This window comes from Dysidea avara, chromosome 13 (genome assembly GCF_963678975.1).
Source record: "Dysidea avara chromosome 13, odDysAvar1.4, whole genome shotgun sequence".
Classification (NCBI taxonomy): Eukaryota; Metazoa; Porifera; class Demospongiae; order Dictyoceratida; family Dysideidae; genus Dysidea; species Dysidea avara.
The window spans coordinates 1092650-1111385 of NC_089284.1; the positions used below are offsets into that span (position 1 = coordinate 1092650).

At 38.8% G+C, this 18736-nt stretch overlaps 2 protein-coding genes and 1 long non-coding RNA gene across 8 annotated transcripts in view; 1 reads left to right on the forward strand and 2 right to left on the reverse strand.

Annotated features, from left to right (window-relative positions):
- LOC136242377 (GPI transamidase component PIG-S-like) overlaps positions 1-18736 on the reverse strand; it is an 89321-nt gene that overhangs the window by 45752 nt on the left and 24833 nt on the right. For 5 of the 6 annotated variants that reach the window (XM_066033791.1, XM_066033792.1, XM_066033790.1 and 2 more), the window contains 4 exons: positions 14480-14533; positions 14371-14427; positions 14076-14237; positions 265-362 (listed from right to left, as the gene is read on the reverse strand). In XM_066033791.1, coding sequence (XP_065889863.1) covers positions 265-362; positions 14076-14237; positions 14371-14427; positions 14480-14533 — 371 coding nt within the window. The remainder of the gene's footprint in view (positions 1-264; positions 363-14075; positions 14238-14370; positions 14428-14479; positions 14534-18736) is intronic. The other variant, XM_066033793.1, reaches the window with a different exon arrangement.
- On the forward strand, positions 816-2189 carry LOC136242387 (uncharacterized). Its single transcript, XR_010694537.1, has 3 exons — positions 816-1203; positions 1400-1536; positions 1592-2189. It is a non-coding gene; the product is annotated as an uncharacterized lncRNA (long non-coding RNA).
- LOC136242383 (uncharacterized) lies at positions 1716-3280 on the reverse strand. The gene is made up of 3 exons (XM_066033809.1): positions 2908-3280; positions 2764-2856; positions 1716-2712 (listed from the first exon to the last, which is right to left on the reverse strand). Exons 1-3 carry the CDS (start codon positions 3041-3043, stop codon positions 2300-2302), a joined length of 642 nt encoding a protein of 213 aa, XP_065889881.1. The 5' UTR covers positions 3044-3280; the 3' UTR covers positions 1716-2299.

An 18736-nucleotide genomic window follows, 5' to 3' on the forward strand; every position in this document is an offset into this window, starting at 1 on the left:
CTCGTGTTGGCTTGGGTGATTGATTGCCCTGTACAGGCTATCAACCTAGTAAGTGTTACATATTAGCTGTAACACGGGGCATCCGGGCTTTGCCTGATATGCATGCCTGTGTTACAACTATTACATATACAGTATATATATATATACATGTACACACACGTACGTACGTATTATACATGTAACCAAAGGCATACACACACACAGAGCCAATATTCTTATGCAAATTCATATGTGTGCACTATGCAAACACAAACACCACATTACTTTATTCTGTAGGTGAAGACTTTCTGACAAGACACTCTGAAGATCAGTTCCACCGTACACCACATCTAAGGTCCTGGTTATCAATGCTGTATCATCCTCTTAAAGGTGACAAGAAGTCACAACATGCCATAAAGTGATTATAGATCTATCGTTTATGTACAAATTACTCAAAACAATGGAATTACCATGAAGATGTTTAACTATGGAACCATGTATAACTGTTTCTTTTCACATACATGTACATGTACTTATTAAAGTACAGTTTTGGGTTACTCTGGAAAGCAAGTACTGTACTACTTACAACTAGTACATTAAAAAATATTAATTAAAATAGAAGTAGGGATCCAAGTGATAAAAAGTAGTGAATAGCGATGAATGATGGTATTACAGCATAGCTCGGTGGGAAATTCCCTACATTGGCATGTTATTTCATATTTTCATTGTGCTATACAACCAGACCAACAATAAGGGTGCTTCATCATGATTGAGTAAATAAATTTTTAAGAGGCATAGTCTCAGTGCTTGATCGTTATTAGCAAAGTTACAGGTATCTATCGAGCGTAAGCTCTTAACCCTTAAACGCGCAAAGGCCATTATAATGGCCCTATTATTTATTACACCGAAAACGCACGAAAGTTTATGCTTACTTTCGCGAAAATAATCGCGCGTCTTTACAAGGCTGTATCTCTGAAAATCCTCGATGTATCAACTTGAAACTTGGTACACAGATGGTGGATACCCTGGGGTTTACCCATCGTGACTATCAATTGTTTATCATTAATGCTTCTCTATTTATCCGAAGTAATATGCGCATAACTTGGAAATAACCGTCATTGTAGGTGGCTCCGTTGGCGATTCGCCTCAATACTTGGTGTCGAGAAAGAGTTGTACCCTTGATACAAGGTGGTGAAATTCCATTGACATAGCTGCAACTCTCAGGTATTTATGAATTTTAGAAAAAAACTTGTGGTATTCACACAATTGTGCGAAGTAACCGCACGTCTTTACACGACTGTATCTGTGAAAATCCTTGATGTATCAGCTTGTAACTTGGTACACAGACGGTGGATAACCTGTGGTTTATCCAATATTATTATTATGTTTTTATCAATAATACTTCTCCATTTATCCACAGCAATACGCGCATCATTTGGAAATAATCATCATGGTAGGCAGCTCCTCTGTCCATTCGCCTCAACACTTGGTGTTTAGAAAGGGTGGTACCCTTGATACAAGGTGGTGAAATTCCATTGACATAGCTACAACTCTCAGGTAGTTGTGAATTGAAAAAAATTGTCGTATTCTCATAATTATTTTTACCCTGTAGGCATGTAACAAAGAACTCCAACACAATCACTGTGGCATTTCAACGTGCTGCCAAGACGTATTCTGGTGACTGGTCAATCAAATACCAACAGCAATCCATTTTATCATGCACTGTTCATCAAACATAAAGTATTATTATTAGCATTAGAATTTGAAAAAACTTTTCAAACATAAAATGTACATGAAATATATACACTAAAGAGCTGGGATCTTTACTCAGTAAAGGGTTTGCCTCATTTAGAAACCACCGATCCAAGTGATTTCAGAGAAAAAAACCACAATCGTGGAAAAACCTGAATTACAAACAGCTCTGTACATAACTAAACAGATAATACTGTCAACACATCTAAACTATATACATCGGCTGAACCTGTAAAAAGTCTAAGACACAGTAAATAGCATACACCCCTTATTTATTTATAGCTTTCCTTGGTGTGGTATATCTTAAAACAATTTTCAAGGCACAAATGAACCATTCCACAATTTACGCAGCCATACTTAGTACGTTTTCTATGTGTCTTCCGGTCAGAACACACTGCACAGTCACCGTCAGTCCCAAGGTTCTCTATGAAATGGCGTTCCTCAAGCCTCGCAGGCGATTGAGGAGGAAGAGCCTGGGATTGACGTCCTCCACGCTGGCGTGAGCTATGTTGACATAAAAGTTTAGTAGCCAGTTGCTCCCTAAAGCTTTTGATGGTCCTACGATCATTCACAGGTTGAAACAGCACTCTAGAGTATAAGCATTTTCGATAGCCAAATCCCTACCCCTACTGGTACCTCTACCCCTACCAGTACCTTTCCTCCTACCTCGACTAGGCACAAGATCCATTGGAGACACAGTTCCCCTACCCCTCCCTCTACCTCTATTTCTACCAGACAAAGGATCAGATGGAGATGGTGAGTAGTCCCTGCCTCTATCACTAGGTGAAAATGGGGCATGTGGAGAAGAAGAACGAGAGCGCAGGGAAGAACTAACAGGAGAGCCATGGTAGGCCACAGGAGAACCACTACAGGGGTATTCAGTTTCCAGGCTACCCATCCCACCATCACTCACTCCACTATGTAGCCCAGATGGTCCAGGATTGCTTGACTCATCATGACCTTCACAATATCTTACATCAGCTATTAGAAGAAGCAGGACTCAAGTTATAAAACATGTGAAAAGCATTATACCTTCATAATCATCGTTTGTTTCTTCCTCGATGTCTTCTTCGTCGTTGCTGAACTCTTCCTCACGATCATTTTCTTCCACATCGCCATAATCATCTATAATGGCAGGCGAAGTGATAGCACCGATTCATCTGTCCGCAATTTTACCGTCTTGTTCCCTGGTAAGCCTATCAAGGACAAAAGAGTCTTCTCCATGGACAAAAGAGTCCTCTTCGTCCGAGTTGTTCCAGTCATTGTCGGTGTCGCTATAGAAAAGTTGATCAACAACAGTATTTTCATCCATATCTCGCTTATATTTAATCACAGCACAAAGTTCTTGAGCTCGAATTAAAGCCCAGAAACGTGGCTTTCCGTTGCACTAAACCGTTTCACGATCACGTAATCCTAGCGCGCGCACCTCTGTGCCAAATATGGAGGGCCACTTAAATGGCCCTTGCGATTTCAGTGCAATATTTTGTAAATTCGCGTGCGCGTTTAAGGGCTAAGTAAGTTTGCAGTGTCTAAATATGCTGCTCAAGGAAAGTGTTGAAATGGAAAAAAAAATGCTTCATTATACAACCAAGTACTAAGAATAATACAAAACGCGGTTAAAATTATGTCATAAATAAATAAATAAATAATAGTATAATGAATAAATAAATAAATAAATAATGTTTGAGAAAACTACAAGGCCAAGAGACATAAACTAACCAGGGATCGATTCGCCTGTGAACGAAGGCACAACCGTATAATCGATGTGCCTGTTCGTGCTGATGACTTAAACGTATGTGTAATTCTATATAATGCTCAGCACCACACCCATGCTTTGATTTAAGATTGCGTGAAGGAGAAGATTAGCAAACAGGCACGAGTGATTGCAGGAGAGTGATTGCAGGAGAGCGATTGCAGGAGAGCCAGAGGTCACCCTACACGTAAACAACAAGATTACAAGTATGTTTAAGCTGTTTTCAGGTGGCGAAGTGATTTCAAAGTCGCCATGCCAGGTGCCAGTGGACATGCTCTGTGTGATGAACAAGATTAAGAGTATGTTTTCATGTCAACGTGATTGTTTGTTGTGCATTTGTATTATGTTCATCCTTTACCTAGCTTGCTAGCTAAATTATTTCCATCTCCAGTGTTCAGTGCAAATACATTGCTGCATACAGTTCTATGGTATAAACTGAATCTTCTGTATGTTGTACAGTATTGTGTTACACAACAGTTATACGGGCACCATGTGGAGTCTATGAAATTTATAAACCTGAAGGCCCGGGCTGTAGCGCACAAGCAAAGCGAGGGCGCTACTAAGGGCCTGAAGGTTTATAAATTTCATAGACTCCACATGGTGCCCGTATAACTGCTTTAGACTCTATTTCACATTACACTCAGATTACTTACCTCATCCACGGCTGTTTCTGCTGTAGGCTCGGCAAAAGCGGCTGGTTTGATAATACTCTAGCGCCATGGCAACTATGCGTCCTCACGCGACAAAATAATCGCGCTCATTAAATCACTGCACGTGAACAACGCATAGCGATTGGACAAACTTAGATTTTGAGCATATGTTATATTGTGCCTGAAGGCGTGGAGTATATTAGAAAGTATATGAGATTTATTACCCACCCAAAACAGCCTAAATAGAGTCTAAACATCACTGTGCTATTGCCACACCATTAATGTACCGGCACTCAGCTATCAGTAGTTTTGCATTGGGCCTGGCAGGCCATTGTGTGCAGAATGTCAGCACAGTTTTCAGCTGATAAGTTTGTGTGTGAAATTGCATAACTCTCAGCCTGAAGCCTTTCAGTGCCAGGAGTGAGATAGCTTTGTCACAGAAGCACAGTACTTCTTACAACCAGACACTTTTCTGGATGTGCTGTGCTTTGCTGTTTTCACTATTACGTTCTGCTGTACTGGCAAGTCACGAGAGCAGAAAGCAAGCTGCGTTTAGTGGAAAGCCGTATTCTTGTTGATTAGAACAATTAGTATCCTAAACTTAATTAAGTGTTTGTTGATCAGAATGAATTCTGAGGGCCTGCTATATATGTATATAATTATATTAGAGTGCACGTAACTGTTGTCTTGATTACCCAATAAAGTTTAAGTATCTGATTATAATTGCATTTATGTACCAACACACACACACACACACACACACACACACACATACACACGCACCAGCACACTAGGACCGTAACCAGGGGGTGGGGTTCGGGGGGTTCTGAAGAACCACCCTCTTGGAAAAAAGGTCCACAATTTCAGTAAAAAGGTCCATAATTAACCAAAACAGAAGTGGATCTGGGGGGGGGGGGGCTAACTCAAGGTACTAATCTCTTGGGTGGAGGTGTGTGAAAGCATGCTGGAACTAGGGGGGTCTGGGGGCATGACACCCCCCGGAAATGTTTGAAAAATGAATGCTAAAATACTGCAATCTGGAGACATTTCCACATAAAATGCATATTTCTGCCTGTAAATACTTCATATACTGCCTTTAGATACATATGGCTCTCTGCAGCATTTGCTAATGGAAAGGTTTGGGTAGGTTTAGACAGCCAAGGACATGATGCATCCTCTCACAATTGCATGCATGATAGAATAATAATGTTGAAACTGAAATTTGAATGATACGAGATTGAATCTGAGAGCATTTTCAATGGAATTGTGTACCTGAATTAAGTATACCAGTACTGGTAATAACTACACAAGTAGATGAACAAGCCTTTTAAACAGACCAATGCACTATAGGTGCAGACAGATTTGAAAAACTTCCTTAACAGAACCAACTTTTATGCTCACACTGAATGTTCTATTAGAGTAGTTAGGTGACTGTTCTATTAGAGTATCTCGATCTTGTACACCTCCAATGCTGATCCGGGCCCTTGCTACATAACCTTTAGCATAAATCCACTAATAATGCCTTGGAAATATGTATATAAGGTGGGTTTATGAGTATTTGTATTATTAGTGATCATATAATTATGCTAAAACAGAATTTCAATATAATCCTCAGCATATTGATCAAGTAAAACCTAAAAGTGAGGGGGAGGGGGGGGCTTCAGCCCCTAAAGTCCACCCCCTAGATCCGCCCCTGCAAAAAGGTCCACAATTTTCTATACAAGTCCAATATTTAAGGATCAAAAGCCCATTAGCTGCAGTTTACTAAATACCACTAATAAGAAGCTAAATTAAGTGCTCCGAGTGACTCACTAATTTTGGGTCAAGGAATCCATTTCTGATGTTATTTTTGTGATTGGATGTTCTGTTACTGTAAAATTTTAAGAGTTTTGCTCAATAAGATGCTATGCATATAAATAGTGTGTTAAATCTAATTCAAGGTTCATCCAATGACTCCAACTCATATGATGATTCAGGTTCAGTATCAAAATCAGATTCAGATGCAGCTTTAGATTCAGCTCTCAATTGGCAGTCATAGCCTGACATGGGGCCAAGTACATGAGTACTTATACTTAAGTACACTTAAGTACAGATTTGAAAGTACTTGTACTTTACTTAAATACTTCCTTGATTTCCCCAGTGTACTTGTACTTACACTCAAATACTTTGCTAAGTACTTGTATGTACTTGAGTACTTAAGTACTTGTAAGTACTGCAAACACTGTACGTAGTTTGTACACAGTGGGTACATAACAAAATTGCATGAAGGTGCATTGTACAATTCTTCTAGTGCCTTCCCTAGCCTTACTATGTATCATGTAGCCACAATTAATGATGTCATAGAATTCTGGCAAATAAAAACAATGCTGCTGCTAAAGTTGGTGCATTTTAAGTGTTTAAGAGAGTGAATAGTTGACAAAAACCTGAAAGTACCAACCCCACTACATACTACAATACACTGAATATACACTGAATAAGTGTACATTTTGCTAAAATGTACTTGTACTTTACTTGAGTACTTCCAGTATGTACTTGTATATTACTTAAGTACTCTCTTGATTGTTGCCAGAGTACTTGTACTTATACTTGGAAAATTCAAAAGTACTTGTACTTTACTTAAGTACTTTCAAATGTACTTGGTCCCATGTCTGGTCATAACCATCCTGTTGCACTGATGGGACTGGAAGTGAAATTGGAAGGGCAGGTTTGTGTGGCACACTGGTCTACAACAGCCATTCACCAATTTCCAACCATGACCTATAGGAGAAAGATGTCTTCTTAGGTCAGGGTGGTACTGAACGTAGAGTAAAAGGTTGGCACATTTGATATGCTGCTCAAGATTGTCATTATCAGGAAGCAAACGCATCAAAGATTCTTTCTTTTAGTCTTTTCCACTTGGTTGTATAGAGAGGTATTTTGTGTATCTCCATAGATGTAGCAGATAACAAAGGACTTTAAAAAAGACATCATCACTCAACAGAAGGCCTTCTCTACACTTTGAGACGAGGCTACGGACCTCAGTACTTTTTGACAATTTCTCATAGAGGGATATTTTGCTGTGCCCAGAAAAACAGCTGTTGGCATCACAGCCAGTCAAGACATGAAAAAGTATAAAAATCTTCAGTACCCATGCCTCTGCAGAAAACAAAACTGCTTCTTAGAGGTATTATAATACCTGGAATGCCATGTGAAATGGCTGCAGCCTGAATGTACACGTCTGTGTCTTCTGCATCAATTACTATGAGTTTGCTATAGCTAGGTGATATCTATCTTAGAGCCACATAAACAGGTAGCATAATTGTGTCAACCTCACCCTAGCTAAAGCTCAGGCTTTCTTTGATGTCACCAGTTGACAGTCCTCACCCACTGAGTAGACTAGTTCCTGACTGATAGACTTAGACAGTTCTGAGAGCTGATTAGAGCCTGGAGGCGTTTCTTGTTGCCAGCAGTGCAGAGAATTGTCTTGAATTTGCAGGCCATGGGAAACAGATCAGCTGGCTTCATATATATACATTGGGTATGGGACCTTGACCCTGAATGTGCAATTCATGCTCATCATCTTTGATGGACTCAGCATAGTCGTGGGGATCATTGATGCAGATGATGGTGGTAACACTGACATGCTGTGCCAGGATCACAGACCCTATTTTGTTAGTGTATTCACCCCAAGTGTATGGAGACCCATCACTCTTGACCCGTTGGTGATGCTAGGCGCTACATCATGTCCACTAATGCTGTGTAGGAGTTGACATCAAGGGGCTATAATGCTAACTTCTGCAGAAGTTTGCTCTTTTGAGTCTTTCTGAAAGTACCATTAGGATTGAACAGTGTTAGGTATTCTTCACATATAATGATGTTTCATGAGCTCAGGTAGAGACAGTACACCACTGACATCAACATGGATGCTAGTGTCCTGCTATCCGTTTCTCCTTGTTTTACTTTTAGTGTCTTTTCAGATACATTTCTTGATGGAATCCCTGCAAAGGTGAGATGCTATGTGACCATGCATGGATTTTTCTTTAGAATAGATGCACGCATCCATGAAAATTTTTATCGGCTGGGTCTCCCCATCTTGCTTGGCCTTCTTGAAGTCTCAAAGGAGCTCAGGTGTAGCTGGAATAAGTACTTGTAAAGTTCTTGGAGCAGGTGATGTTGGATCAAATGGAAAGCAAAGTTGAAGCATAATGTTAGATCTTGTACAGTACATTCCTCGTGCTTTTGAGAGAGTTGCTTTCTATTCACTTGAGCAGCTTGAATTTGACCAATGTTGTTGACAATTTCTGGTATCAGCCATTAATTGCTCATCATTGCAAAGAATTGACAGTCAGCTAACCTTGTCAAGGGGTTGTGCACTGTCAAGAAAGGCACTACTGACTGTGGAGCTGAAAGAACAAGGCTTAATCACTGTAAACAGCTAGCTAGTTGTTTGTTCCGGTAGCTACCAAACTTAAATTTCTTGGTTATAGGAACATCCAAGCACAAAAATAACATCAGAAATCGATTCCTTCACCCCAAATTAGTCTAAAAAGAACCTTTATTTGGATTTTTATCATTATTTCTATTTTGCGCATGTCAGCTAGTAGCCATTTTAGACTTTTGGCTCTACTGAACTTTACCCGGACTTTAAAAAGCGGCGTGGGAGCTCATTTTGTTTAAAATACCCTAAAGTACAATACTAAACCATCAAACTTTGTTAGCCACAGGTTGGTCACGAAACCACAGTTTTTGACCATACTATTACCTAAAAATTGTTATTTTTATTGACTGAAATGCCACTAAATTCAACCTTTTAGTATCTATTTTCAAAAAATTTCCTGGGGGGGGGGGGGGGGGCATGCCCCGAGACCCCCCTAGTTTCAGCATGCAAACACCATAATGTAATCTGAAACATGTCATATAAAAAGGTCCATTTTTCTTCTAAAAGACCCTACCCAGATAAAAGTCTGGCTATGACACACACACACACACACACACACACACACACACACACACACACACACACACACACACACACACACACACACACACACACACACACACACACACACACACACACACACACACACACACACACACACACACACACACACACACACACACACACACACACACACACACACACACACACACACTGTACCATTCATGTACTACCTTATTGGTAGGTTGTCCCGTTGGTGATTGTACTTGGTTGTATGTGCCCCGGGCCTAGTTATACCACCAAGTACTAAAGATAATACAAAATGCGGCTAAAATTACGTCATCAATAATGAATAAATAATAATGTTTGAGAAAACTACGAGGCCTAGAGACATGAACTAAGTGGGGATAGATTCGCCTGTGAATGTAGGCACAACTGTATAATAAGTACGCCTATTCGTGCTGATGACTTTACCATATGTGTAATTCAATATAACACCCAGCACCACACCCTTGCTTAATGACAAATTGCGCGAAGGATAAGATTAGTAAACATCCACGAAGTGATTGCAGCAGAATCTGAGGCATGCAGGATATGTGCTCCAGGCGTCATGCAGTGAACAACCAGCAGATGCACTCCTAAACAACCAGCTGGAACAACAAGGTAATGAGTAACGTAATACTTGTACGGTAATTGTATTATACATCTTCATCCTTCATCTGGCTTGCTAGTGGCAGGGATTATTTTCCACCCAGCTTAACTACTACTCTACTGTGAATCTGTAATAAACAAGAAGATGCAGTGCTGCATAAATGTGTAACTATCTCCTGTATGTTGTGCATGGCTGTATGCACAATATTATAGACTGTGATCACTGTGCCAATGCCACACAGCTGATATACAGTACTGGCACATCACCAGTGGCCTCTAGTTACAACAGAGTCTGTTGTGCCATATTGGCTTGATTGGGACCATTTGCTAATTGTGCCTTCACCACATCCCTTGCTCTTCATAGCCTCACTTTACTGCTGAGTCATCTTCAGAAACATGTCACACCTATAATATATACTTTCAATATAGCTAACTTAACTTGGTTTTTCTGTAGGCTGTGTTTTAGTATTGTGGTTTTCTGATGTAGTTAAACTATCTTGCCTGTGCACGTATGCATATGTATCATTTCCACCAATACACACACACTGCTCTGAGTGCTGTCTATGGCACTGTTTAAACTTGCCCAATGGGTAGGTTGCAACGTTGGTGTATGTACTTGGTTGTATATGACCCGGTCCTAGATAATAACAATAAAAGTGATTGTGGGTTTATGGTGTTATTTTCGAGCTCTTCAAACTCTGGTTATCCTGAAAGCTATGGTACTGTAGTTACCTTGATACAGACAGGAAACGGCACCTGAAAAGGTTTGGTTCTAGCTTCGGTCAATTTGTTGTGTTCGCTCCATTTTGTGACAGTGTACATCTTTTGGAATAGAGCTATACTACCCGTGTTCCATGGCTGAAGGAACAAACAAGAGGACATTGGATCACGCATCCTTGTCTCCAGATGCCAGCCAGTCTAAAAACATCAAGGAGGCAGATCTCCGGAGAACAGAGGGGATCGGAATCGCTCTGGCAAGGTCTCTCTTCAGATAAATTACCTGCAGCAAATAAAATTGCAGTTGATATGTTTAGTCACTGTTATAATACATGTGATGCTGATGGGGTCAAGGGTGAAGCTTTTAAATGTGACTTACGTAAGGGATGATTTCATGCGTTACGTGAAAATATTAGTAGCAAGTATCAGACATGGGACCAAGTACATTTGAAAGTACTTAAAGTACTTTTGAATTTTCTAAGTATAAGTACAAGTACCCTGGCGACAATCAAGAGAGTACTTAAGTAAAGTACAAATACATGCTGGAAGTACTCAAGTAAAGTACAAGTACATTCAGTGTATATTCAGTGTATATTCAGTGTATATTCAGTGTATTGTACCTAGTGGGGTTGGTACTTTCAGGTTTTTGTCAACTATTCACTCTCTTAAACACTTAAAATGCACTAACTTTAGCAGCAGCATTGTTTTTATTTGCCAGAATTCTATGACATCATTAAATGTGGCTACATGATACATAGTAAGGCTAGGGAAGGCACTAGAAGAATTGTACAATGCACCTTCATGCAATTTTGTTATGTATCCACTGTGTACAAACTACATACAATGTTTGCAGTACTTACAAGTACTTAAGTACTCAAGTACATACAAGTACTTAGCAAAGTACTTGAGTATAAGTACAAGTACACTGGGGAAATCAAGGAAGTATTTAAGTAAAGTACAAGTACTTTCAAATCTGTACTTAAGTGTACAAGTACTCATGTACTTGGCCCCATGTCTGGCAAGTATTATAAATCCTTTTTATCCCTTGCAAAGTCTATACCAAATATGGCATACTACTGCAAGCATAACAAGCCAATCATGAATCAAGTTTATAGTTGCTGAAATAACAAAAGCATCAGTAACTGATTCAGATTTCAGAAGGGGTAAAAGACTCAACTAAAAAAAGTTATAGACAAGTGTATAATTGACTTTACAGTGCAAGTTAGTAAGTGTATTGAGGATCTTGGTTTAAAGATTGAAAACTTGCTATCGAATCTATCTGGTCTCCAAATGGAGCAATTCAAAATCAACCTCCCAGTCCTGGTAATTCTGTGCGACCTTGTGCAACTACTACTTACGTGTCTGCTGCATCCAGTGCTGCACATAGTATTATACATGAGTTAGCACACAGGGACAGACGTATGAAGAATGTTATCATTTACAATTTTCCTGAAGCTAAAGATCGCACTGCTGATAAAAATTCCTTTCTAACACAGTTTTGGACTTAAATGTTCCAGCCACTCGAGTGCACGATACATTTATGGGGAAGGCTTGAAAATAACCTGACTCTTGTTAATGTGTTTGGAACAGGAATATGACAAATTTACTGTTATTTCCCATTCAAACTGGCTTTGTCGCCACGACCAGTATAGAAGGGTATTTATTGCTTCTGACCGAACAAAATTAGAATGAGAAAAGCACATGAAGTTGCTTAATGAACTAAAGGAAAGGAAAGCTAAAAGTGAAACTAGTTTGATTATTACAGGTTTTTGCAATTGAACTCGTCACATTTGCAATTGACTTCATCCTGTTTGCAGTAGACTTCATCACATTTGCAGTAGAATTTGTCCCATTTGCAATTGAATTCATTGGTTTTGCTATTGATTTTGTCAGTTTTGCAATTGATTTTGTCGCTTTTGCATTAGAATTCGTCCCTAACAAGATTGGTAGCTGCAGTATGCAAGAAAACAAGATGTACAGTGCACTACTCAAGCTTGTTTCAGTACTTTTGATTGATGTAGCAGCTGCTCCATGATCTTGTTGAAGTACAAGTGTGGTAAACAACTCTTTATTTATAAGGCAATAATTCTTCTGCTATGGCTTCTTCAATAACATTCGCAACTGTTCTTAGCTATTGGCGATAGGTGTGGTCACTCACGAACAAGCTAATTAACTTGACAGACAACTAATGGCTTCAAAATCAATTGCAAAACTGACAAAAAACGGGACGAATTTTATTGCAAAGGTGATAAACTCTACTGCAAACAGGACGAAGTCAATTGGAAAGGTGACAAAATCAATTGCAAAAACCTGTAGAAATGGCTGCATAATATCTACACCAATCCATACTGTGAACTAGCATTTTTAAAAATTCCTACTTTGGCATTGAGCAAATAATTGTTATAGCTAATGTGCCAAAGTAGGGACTTACCCACTGAGTTATGCTGTAATGCCATCATTCATCTTTGTCATGAAGTTTGCAGAGTGTATTATACAAAGGCAGCCATTACCAACCATGTGTACAACGAGTGAAATCTCAAAGCTTCGTAATGATATGGCTATTAAGCTTCTTAATGCTTCAGAATCACTAGATAATTTTTGTCATGCTTGTGGAATGCAAGATACAGACAATGGTTGGATCAAATGTGACAACTGTGAATGGTGGTACCACTAAAAATGTGTAAATCTCACAAAACACTGTGTAGTAAGTTCTGCTGAAGAGTTTTAATTTTATAGATAAAGCCATCATTATTGCTTGTTTTCTGTCACCTAGTAGAGCAAAAACTGATGCAGGTGGGAGGTGATTATTGATTATTAATTATACAGTTGACTCTTGTTATTTGAGTATGTGACTGCTCTATTAGAGTATTTCGATCTTGAAAGGTGCAAAGACTGTGTACCCATGCACCCTGTTGAACAAGAGCTGAGGGTCTCCAATCCCTTTATTACTCTTTATATGCACAGCTAATGCATTTACTTTAAGACATGGTCATACTATGCCTCCCTCTGTCATGAAAGTGCATTCGCATTCATGTAATCTAAAATCAAATAAATAAAATTTGATGTGGATATTTAAAAATTGATGAGGGCAGTGACAAGAAAGAAGCAAGGAATAAAATAATGATTCCTAACTTTGTTAAATAACAAAGGCTTGGATAATTTTCTACTACTATACGTAGTTACGCTGGAACTATTATAGCATAAATAGTGGAGAGTGCGCCTTGCATATGCTTTTGATTATAGTTATAAGTGTGAATGCGAACGTGGACCATTTTTGTTCAGCCCGGATATTTTTTTGCACTGGCATAACTGGTCCCAGTGGACCAAGCACAAGTGGTCCAGCCGGACTAAATGTGTCAACATAAATGGTTCCGACGGAGACCTTATATGCCCAGACCATTGGTCCGTTGAAAGATCGTCACACAAAACCATCACTGATCACACGATCATCTCATCATCAATCATCGCATCACTATTGTCGTATAGGTAATCGTCTATCATCACATAACTATTGTCTACCATCGCATAGATATCATCTACTGTCAAATGGATATTATCTATCGTCGCACAGATATTGTCGCTTAGATATTGGCGCATGGCGCGACCTTTAGGGCCACTGTAGTAGAGAGACTATTATACATACACATACACATACCAGATACTGAAGATAACTGCACTAGTGCAATCCTGTGCTTAGAGACAAAAACCCTGGGTTCCACTGAGTTGAAAAGGTTGGAGTTCAGGGATTGTGGAAACAGCACCAAACAGAAATGACCTGTCTGGCTGTCCAGAAGAGAGCCAACCACATCTGAGGCCTCTATAAATAATAATAGGGTTAAGAACCTCTCTGAATCTGTCAAACTACAAATTCGTATATGCAACCAATACACAATTTCTATGCAAAAGTAAAGTGTAGGTGATAATAACATGGTGTCAATTAAATGGATCACCTTTAATGGTTTGAGCTGTCTTAATGCTCTCCATTAGAAAATTTAATGTAGCACCATCTATTAATATAACATGTAATGGGACTGACATTATAACAGCTATAACACACACCTGCTTGCTTCTTGATGATATACCGTAAGGTGACATATCTGTTGTCCCTCACAACTACAAGGTATGCAATAAATGAGCAATTATAGCGTACTGTGATGGTTATAACATAAAGACAAAATTTAGCAGAATATGAAAGGGTACTTCATAGCGACAATGAATATTGGAAGGCTAGATGCTACTTTATTTTATTTATTTACTTAGTAATATGCGATAATGATTTTGCTATTTTATCGATTATCACAATACTTGTATCATAATACGATAATTTATCATGATAGTAGATCCAATAATAAGTTGTATAATTTAGTAGGTATTGTATTAACGTTTGTTTAATAGTTATGTAACAAACGTTAATACAGCAAATGTTGAGAGATGATATTCAGAAATACAGCAAATCTCATGAGTTAATAAATAATTGAAATAAACCAACAAATGTATACTTCAATTGTAAGTTTTTGAAATAAAAATATCTGATTAGTACTCATGACATCACAAGCTATTATCATATCACAATAATGGATTACTGTGATACGTACAATTGTCACACTATCGATATTATTGCACATCACTAAAGGCTATATACCACCAGTCCTAAAGGTCTACAGAACACCTGGTCCTACAGCCTGTTTAAAGATGTTATGTATAAAAAATTGTAAAAAGGAGAAAAATCCATAGCCTTAAGCAGCATTGATCCTGCAGCCATCCATTTATGTTCCAATGCCTACAAGTCCACCTAGGCAATCAGGATGTTTTCTCCTTGCCATTTATATTCATAGGAATCCTTTCTGGCTGAGGGCTAGTGTGATATGAACTACACATTTGTCAAATTATGCTGACCTGTGAGCAAATGCTTTCTGCAACCACAACACACTCTGTGCACTGCTACAAGGTCTCCTAGCTTTGTTCAAGTACTCCTACCATCTATTCCAATAGAACAAAGACCAAATAGCGAAGTGAACATGGATTAACCAGCTGAGGGATAAAATACAAATCTCATGACGTATACTCACTTTTGTTATGCAATTACTCCAATAGAAAGCATCTCTACTCTAACAGCGACGTGCTCACATAATGCTGTTGTACGTATGACATGTTATAAACCTCTTGAACTACATGATACACTGCAGCGTGTCTTTCATACGATCAAATATACAGTATATGAAGTTGGGTTAAGGATCAAAGAAAAACAAGATGATGTTGTCAAGGGTGGATTTAGGGGGAGTGCTTGGGGTGTTGCCCCTCCTCTAAAATTTTACCATGTGTAAGCTAGAAAGCTTCTAGAAGTTGCAGTATAGCATCTTATACATATGCATGGGTAATGAAAAGATGGAAAGAGAAGGGAGAATGGCTAATCTTTACTTAGATTTACTAAGAGGGGTTCAAATTATACTTTTGGTGTGAGATTTAACCTAAAAGCTGCTAAAAATCGAAATACTCTAATAGAACAGTCAACTACTCTAATAGAAAATCCATCATAATGTTTTTTCAAGAAGTTGCCAGTGTGTTTTCTTGACCTGTGCACTGCTATCTTACCATTGCTCCAAACATCCTGCCACATACTAATCACTTTCTGAGAACAACTTCTGTCAAACAGTTTAATAATATAGTGGGTATTTTCAGCTGTTGCTACATTGATGCTTGGGTTAACACGCTTAAGTAAAACAGTTAATCTCTTAGCATGTACAGTATACAGTTAACAAGGCTGTAGAATCTGAGAACTGTTTGTTTTTGCTTTATTAGTACCAATGTTCTATGCTGCATTTATCTGAATCTAGCATCAATTGATTAAGCTAATAAAATTTAATGTAATACAGGATTTGCACTCCAAAACCCCTTGAAGCTCAACTTTATAAGCTCAAATGATATCACAGCATTTACGCTGTCGCGTTATAAGGGGTTAGTTGTAGGGCTGAGCGATACTGCCATTTTAGTATCACGATCGATACTAAAGCCACTATTCACTATACTGAATAGTTCATGATACTTACAAATACGTCAATCATAGCTGGTGCTACATGGTGTATTCCTCAGTATTCCTGAAGGAAGTCTTTAAAAGTAGCATCAAACTAGCCATTACCATCCTTGTTTACAGTAACAGTTATTATAACACATGCTTTGAAGTTATGTTATGGTGTTCACACCTCTCTGCAGGGGTAACTAGGTTAAGGATTCTTGAGCCTAGTACAGCATAACAATGAATTTTTAATGACAATAATGTACAGGCATGGTATCATGATAGTTAATAACAAAATATCAGGATTCGATACTTACAAAATATCGCGATATATCGCTAAAACGGTAGAATCGCTCAGCCCTAGTTAGTTGTGGCCAAAAACTAGTTGTATATGTAAGTGACTTTGGACTCTGGTTGTAAAATAACACACTGTATTTGAAAAGTCAGAGTAACAGAACAGTCTGTGGCTATATATACTACAAAGTTGAAATTATTTTTGTGTGCATGTTAAATCTCTACAGTGAACTAAAGATCCAATCCTGTGTATATCTTTGACAATCCACTATTATGTATTGCCTTATAATCTATAATAGCATTTAAAGGTGAAGTTCTGTTTTTCTAAAATTGCTTACAACTGAACTCATCCATCTTGTACCCCACAATCTTTCAGTACAATAGAGTATTTGGTTAAAAATAGCTTCTAGATTCAATCTTGTGATAGCTACATTCCAAAAATTTCCGGAGGAAGCATCACCCCAGACCCCCCTAGCTGGAAAATTCTACGTACGCATACTCAACACACTGTAGGGTGAGTATATACTTGCCCTCTCTTCATTGTTCTGTTTGGATGTTACACCCTCCCTGTAGTTTGAGCCATAGACTGTAAAGCACACTAGCTATACCTTAAGCCAAGCAATACACTAAATTTAGCAATCCTGTACAGGGGCGTAGCCAGGGGGGGTTCAAAGGGTTCGGACGAACCCCCTTTTCAGAGTTAAGTTTTTTAAATCGTGATACTGGTTAACTAGAACTGAATTAACTTACACAAATCCACTGAAATGGGTAGCTACAGGTCTTCAGGCAGAGGAATTCAAGTACCTCTACTCGCTATTGCGAATGAATTTATAAGAATACACATGTTTACACGTGTACACGTGTAGGGCAGAACCCCCCTTTTGGAAATCCTGCCTACGCCCCTGCTGTATATTGATGAATTTACTGAATAAATTATATTAATTCGTGAATTGATGTTTACAATCAATCAGCAAAAAACCTAACTCTAAAATTACTAAATTTAATGTACTGCTAAATTAAGGTATTTCAAGCACAAAATTAATGGCAAGTATTGATCATGTATAGCTGCATCCTTCCCCTTCCTGTTCTTTATGTAAAGAATATCTAATCCAAAACAGCCAAGCTGTAAAAAAAGAGTGCGGCCCTGAGAAAGGCTATGGTGAAAAAAGATGTGAAATCCAAGGTGGTGGCCAAGAAATGGCTGTGATGGTAGGTTAATGGTAAAAATTTTAATAACGACAATTCAGGTGAATTTTGTGCCAAGACCAAGCGGCACCAAATTCATTAACCTACCATCACAGTCATTTCTTGGCCGCCACCTTGGATTTCACATCTTTTTTCACCATAGCCTTTCTCAGGGCTGCACTCTTTTTTTACAGCTTGGCTGTTTTGGATTAGATTTCACTTCTTTTTGTATTTGTATACCCCAAAGCCGGCCTATGGCCGGCTTTAGGGCTTTTTAACCTGTCATTTTTTTCTTTACTACAGGAAGAAGAAAAGATGAAGCAGGGTGATCTCTTTGTAGCTGACCTCTCTGCAAGGTGATCCTTCTAGCTGATCTCTCTACCGGATGACTTGTTTGCAGCTAAACTCTCTACAGGGTGATTTGTTTGTAGCTGAACTCTCTACCAGGTAACTTCTTCTAGCTGATCTTTCTACAGGGTGATTTGTTTGTAGCTGAATTCTCTACAGGGCGATTTGTTTGCAGCTAAACTGCTGAACTCTCTACAATGTAACTTCTTCTAGCTGAACTCTCTATGGGTGGCTTGTTTCTAGCTGATCTCTCTGCAGGGTGAATTGTTTCTAGCTGAACTCTCTACAGGGTGACTTGTTTGTAGCTGAACTCTCTACAAGGTAACTTCTTCTAGCTGATCTTTCTACAGGGTAATTTGCTTGTAGCTGAATTCTCTACAGGGAGATTTGTTTGCAGCTGAACTCTCTCCATGGTAGTTTCTCTGTAGCTGAACTCTCTACAGTGTAACTTCTTCTAGCTGAACTCTCTACAGGTG

What these genes read in the sequence shown, in the direction of transcription:
- LOC136242383 (XM_066033809.1), bottom strand. Translation starts at nt 3,043, where the DNA reads ATGGATGAAAATACTGTTGTTGATCAACTTTTCTATAGCGACACCGAC. An exon ending in GCTTACCAGGGAACAAGACG is followed by an intron (nt 2,857 to 2,907) that starts GTAAAATTGCGG and finishes CTGCCATTATAG; the next exon opens with ATGATTATGGCGATGTGGAA. An exon ending in AACAAACGATGATTATGAAG is followed by an intron (nt 2,713 to 2,763) that starts GTATAATGCTTT and finishes TTCTTCTAATAG; the next exon opens with CTGATGTAAGATATTGTGAA.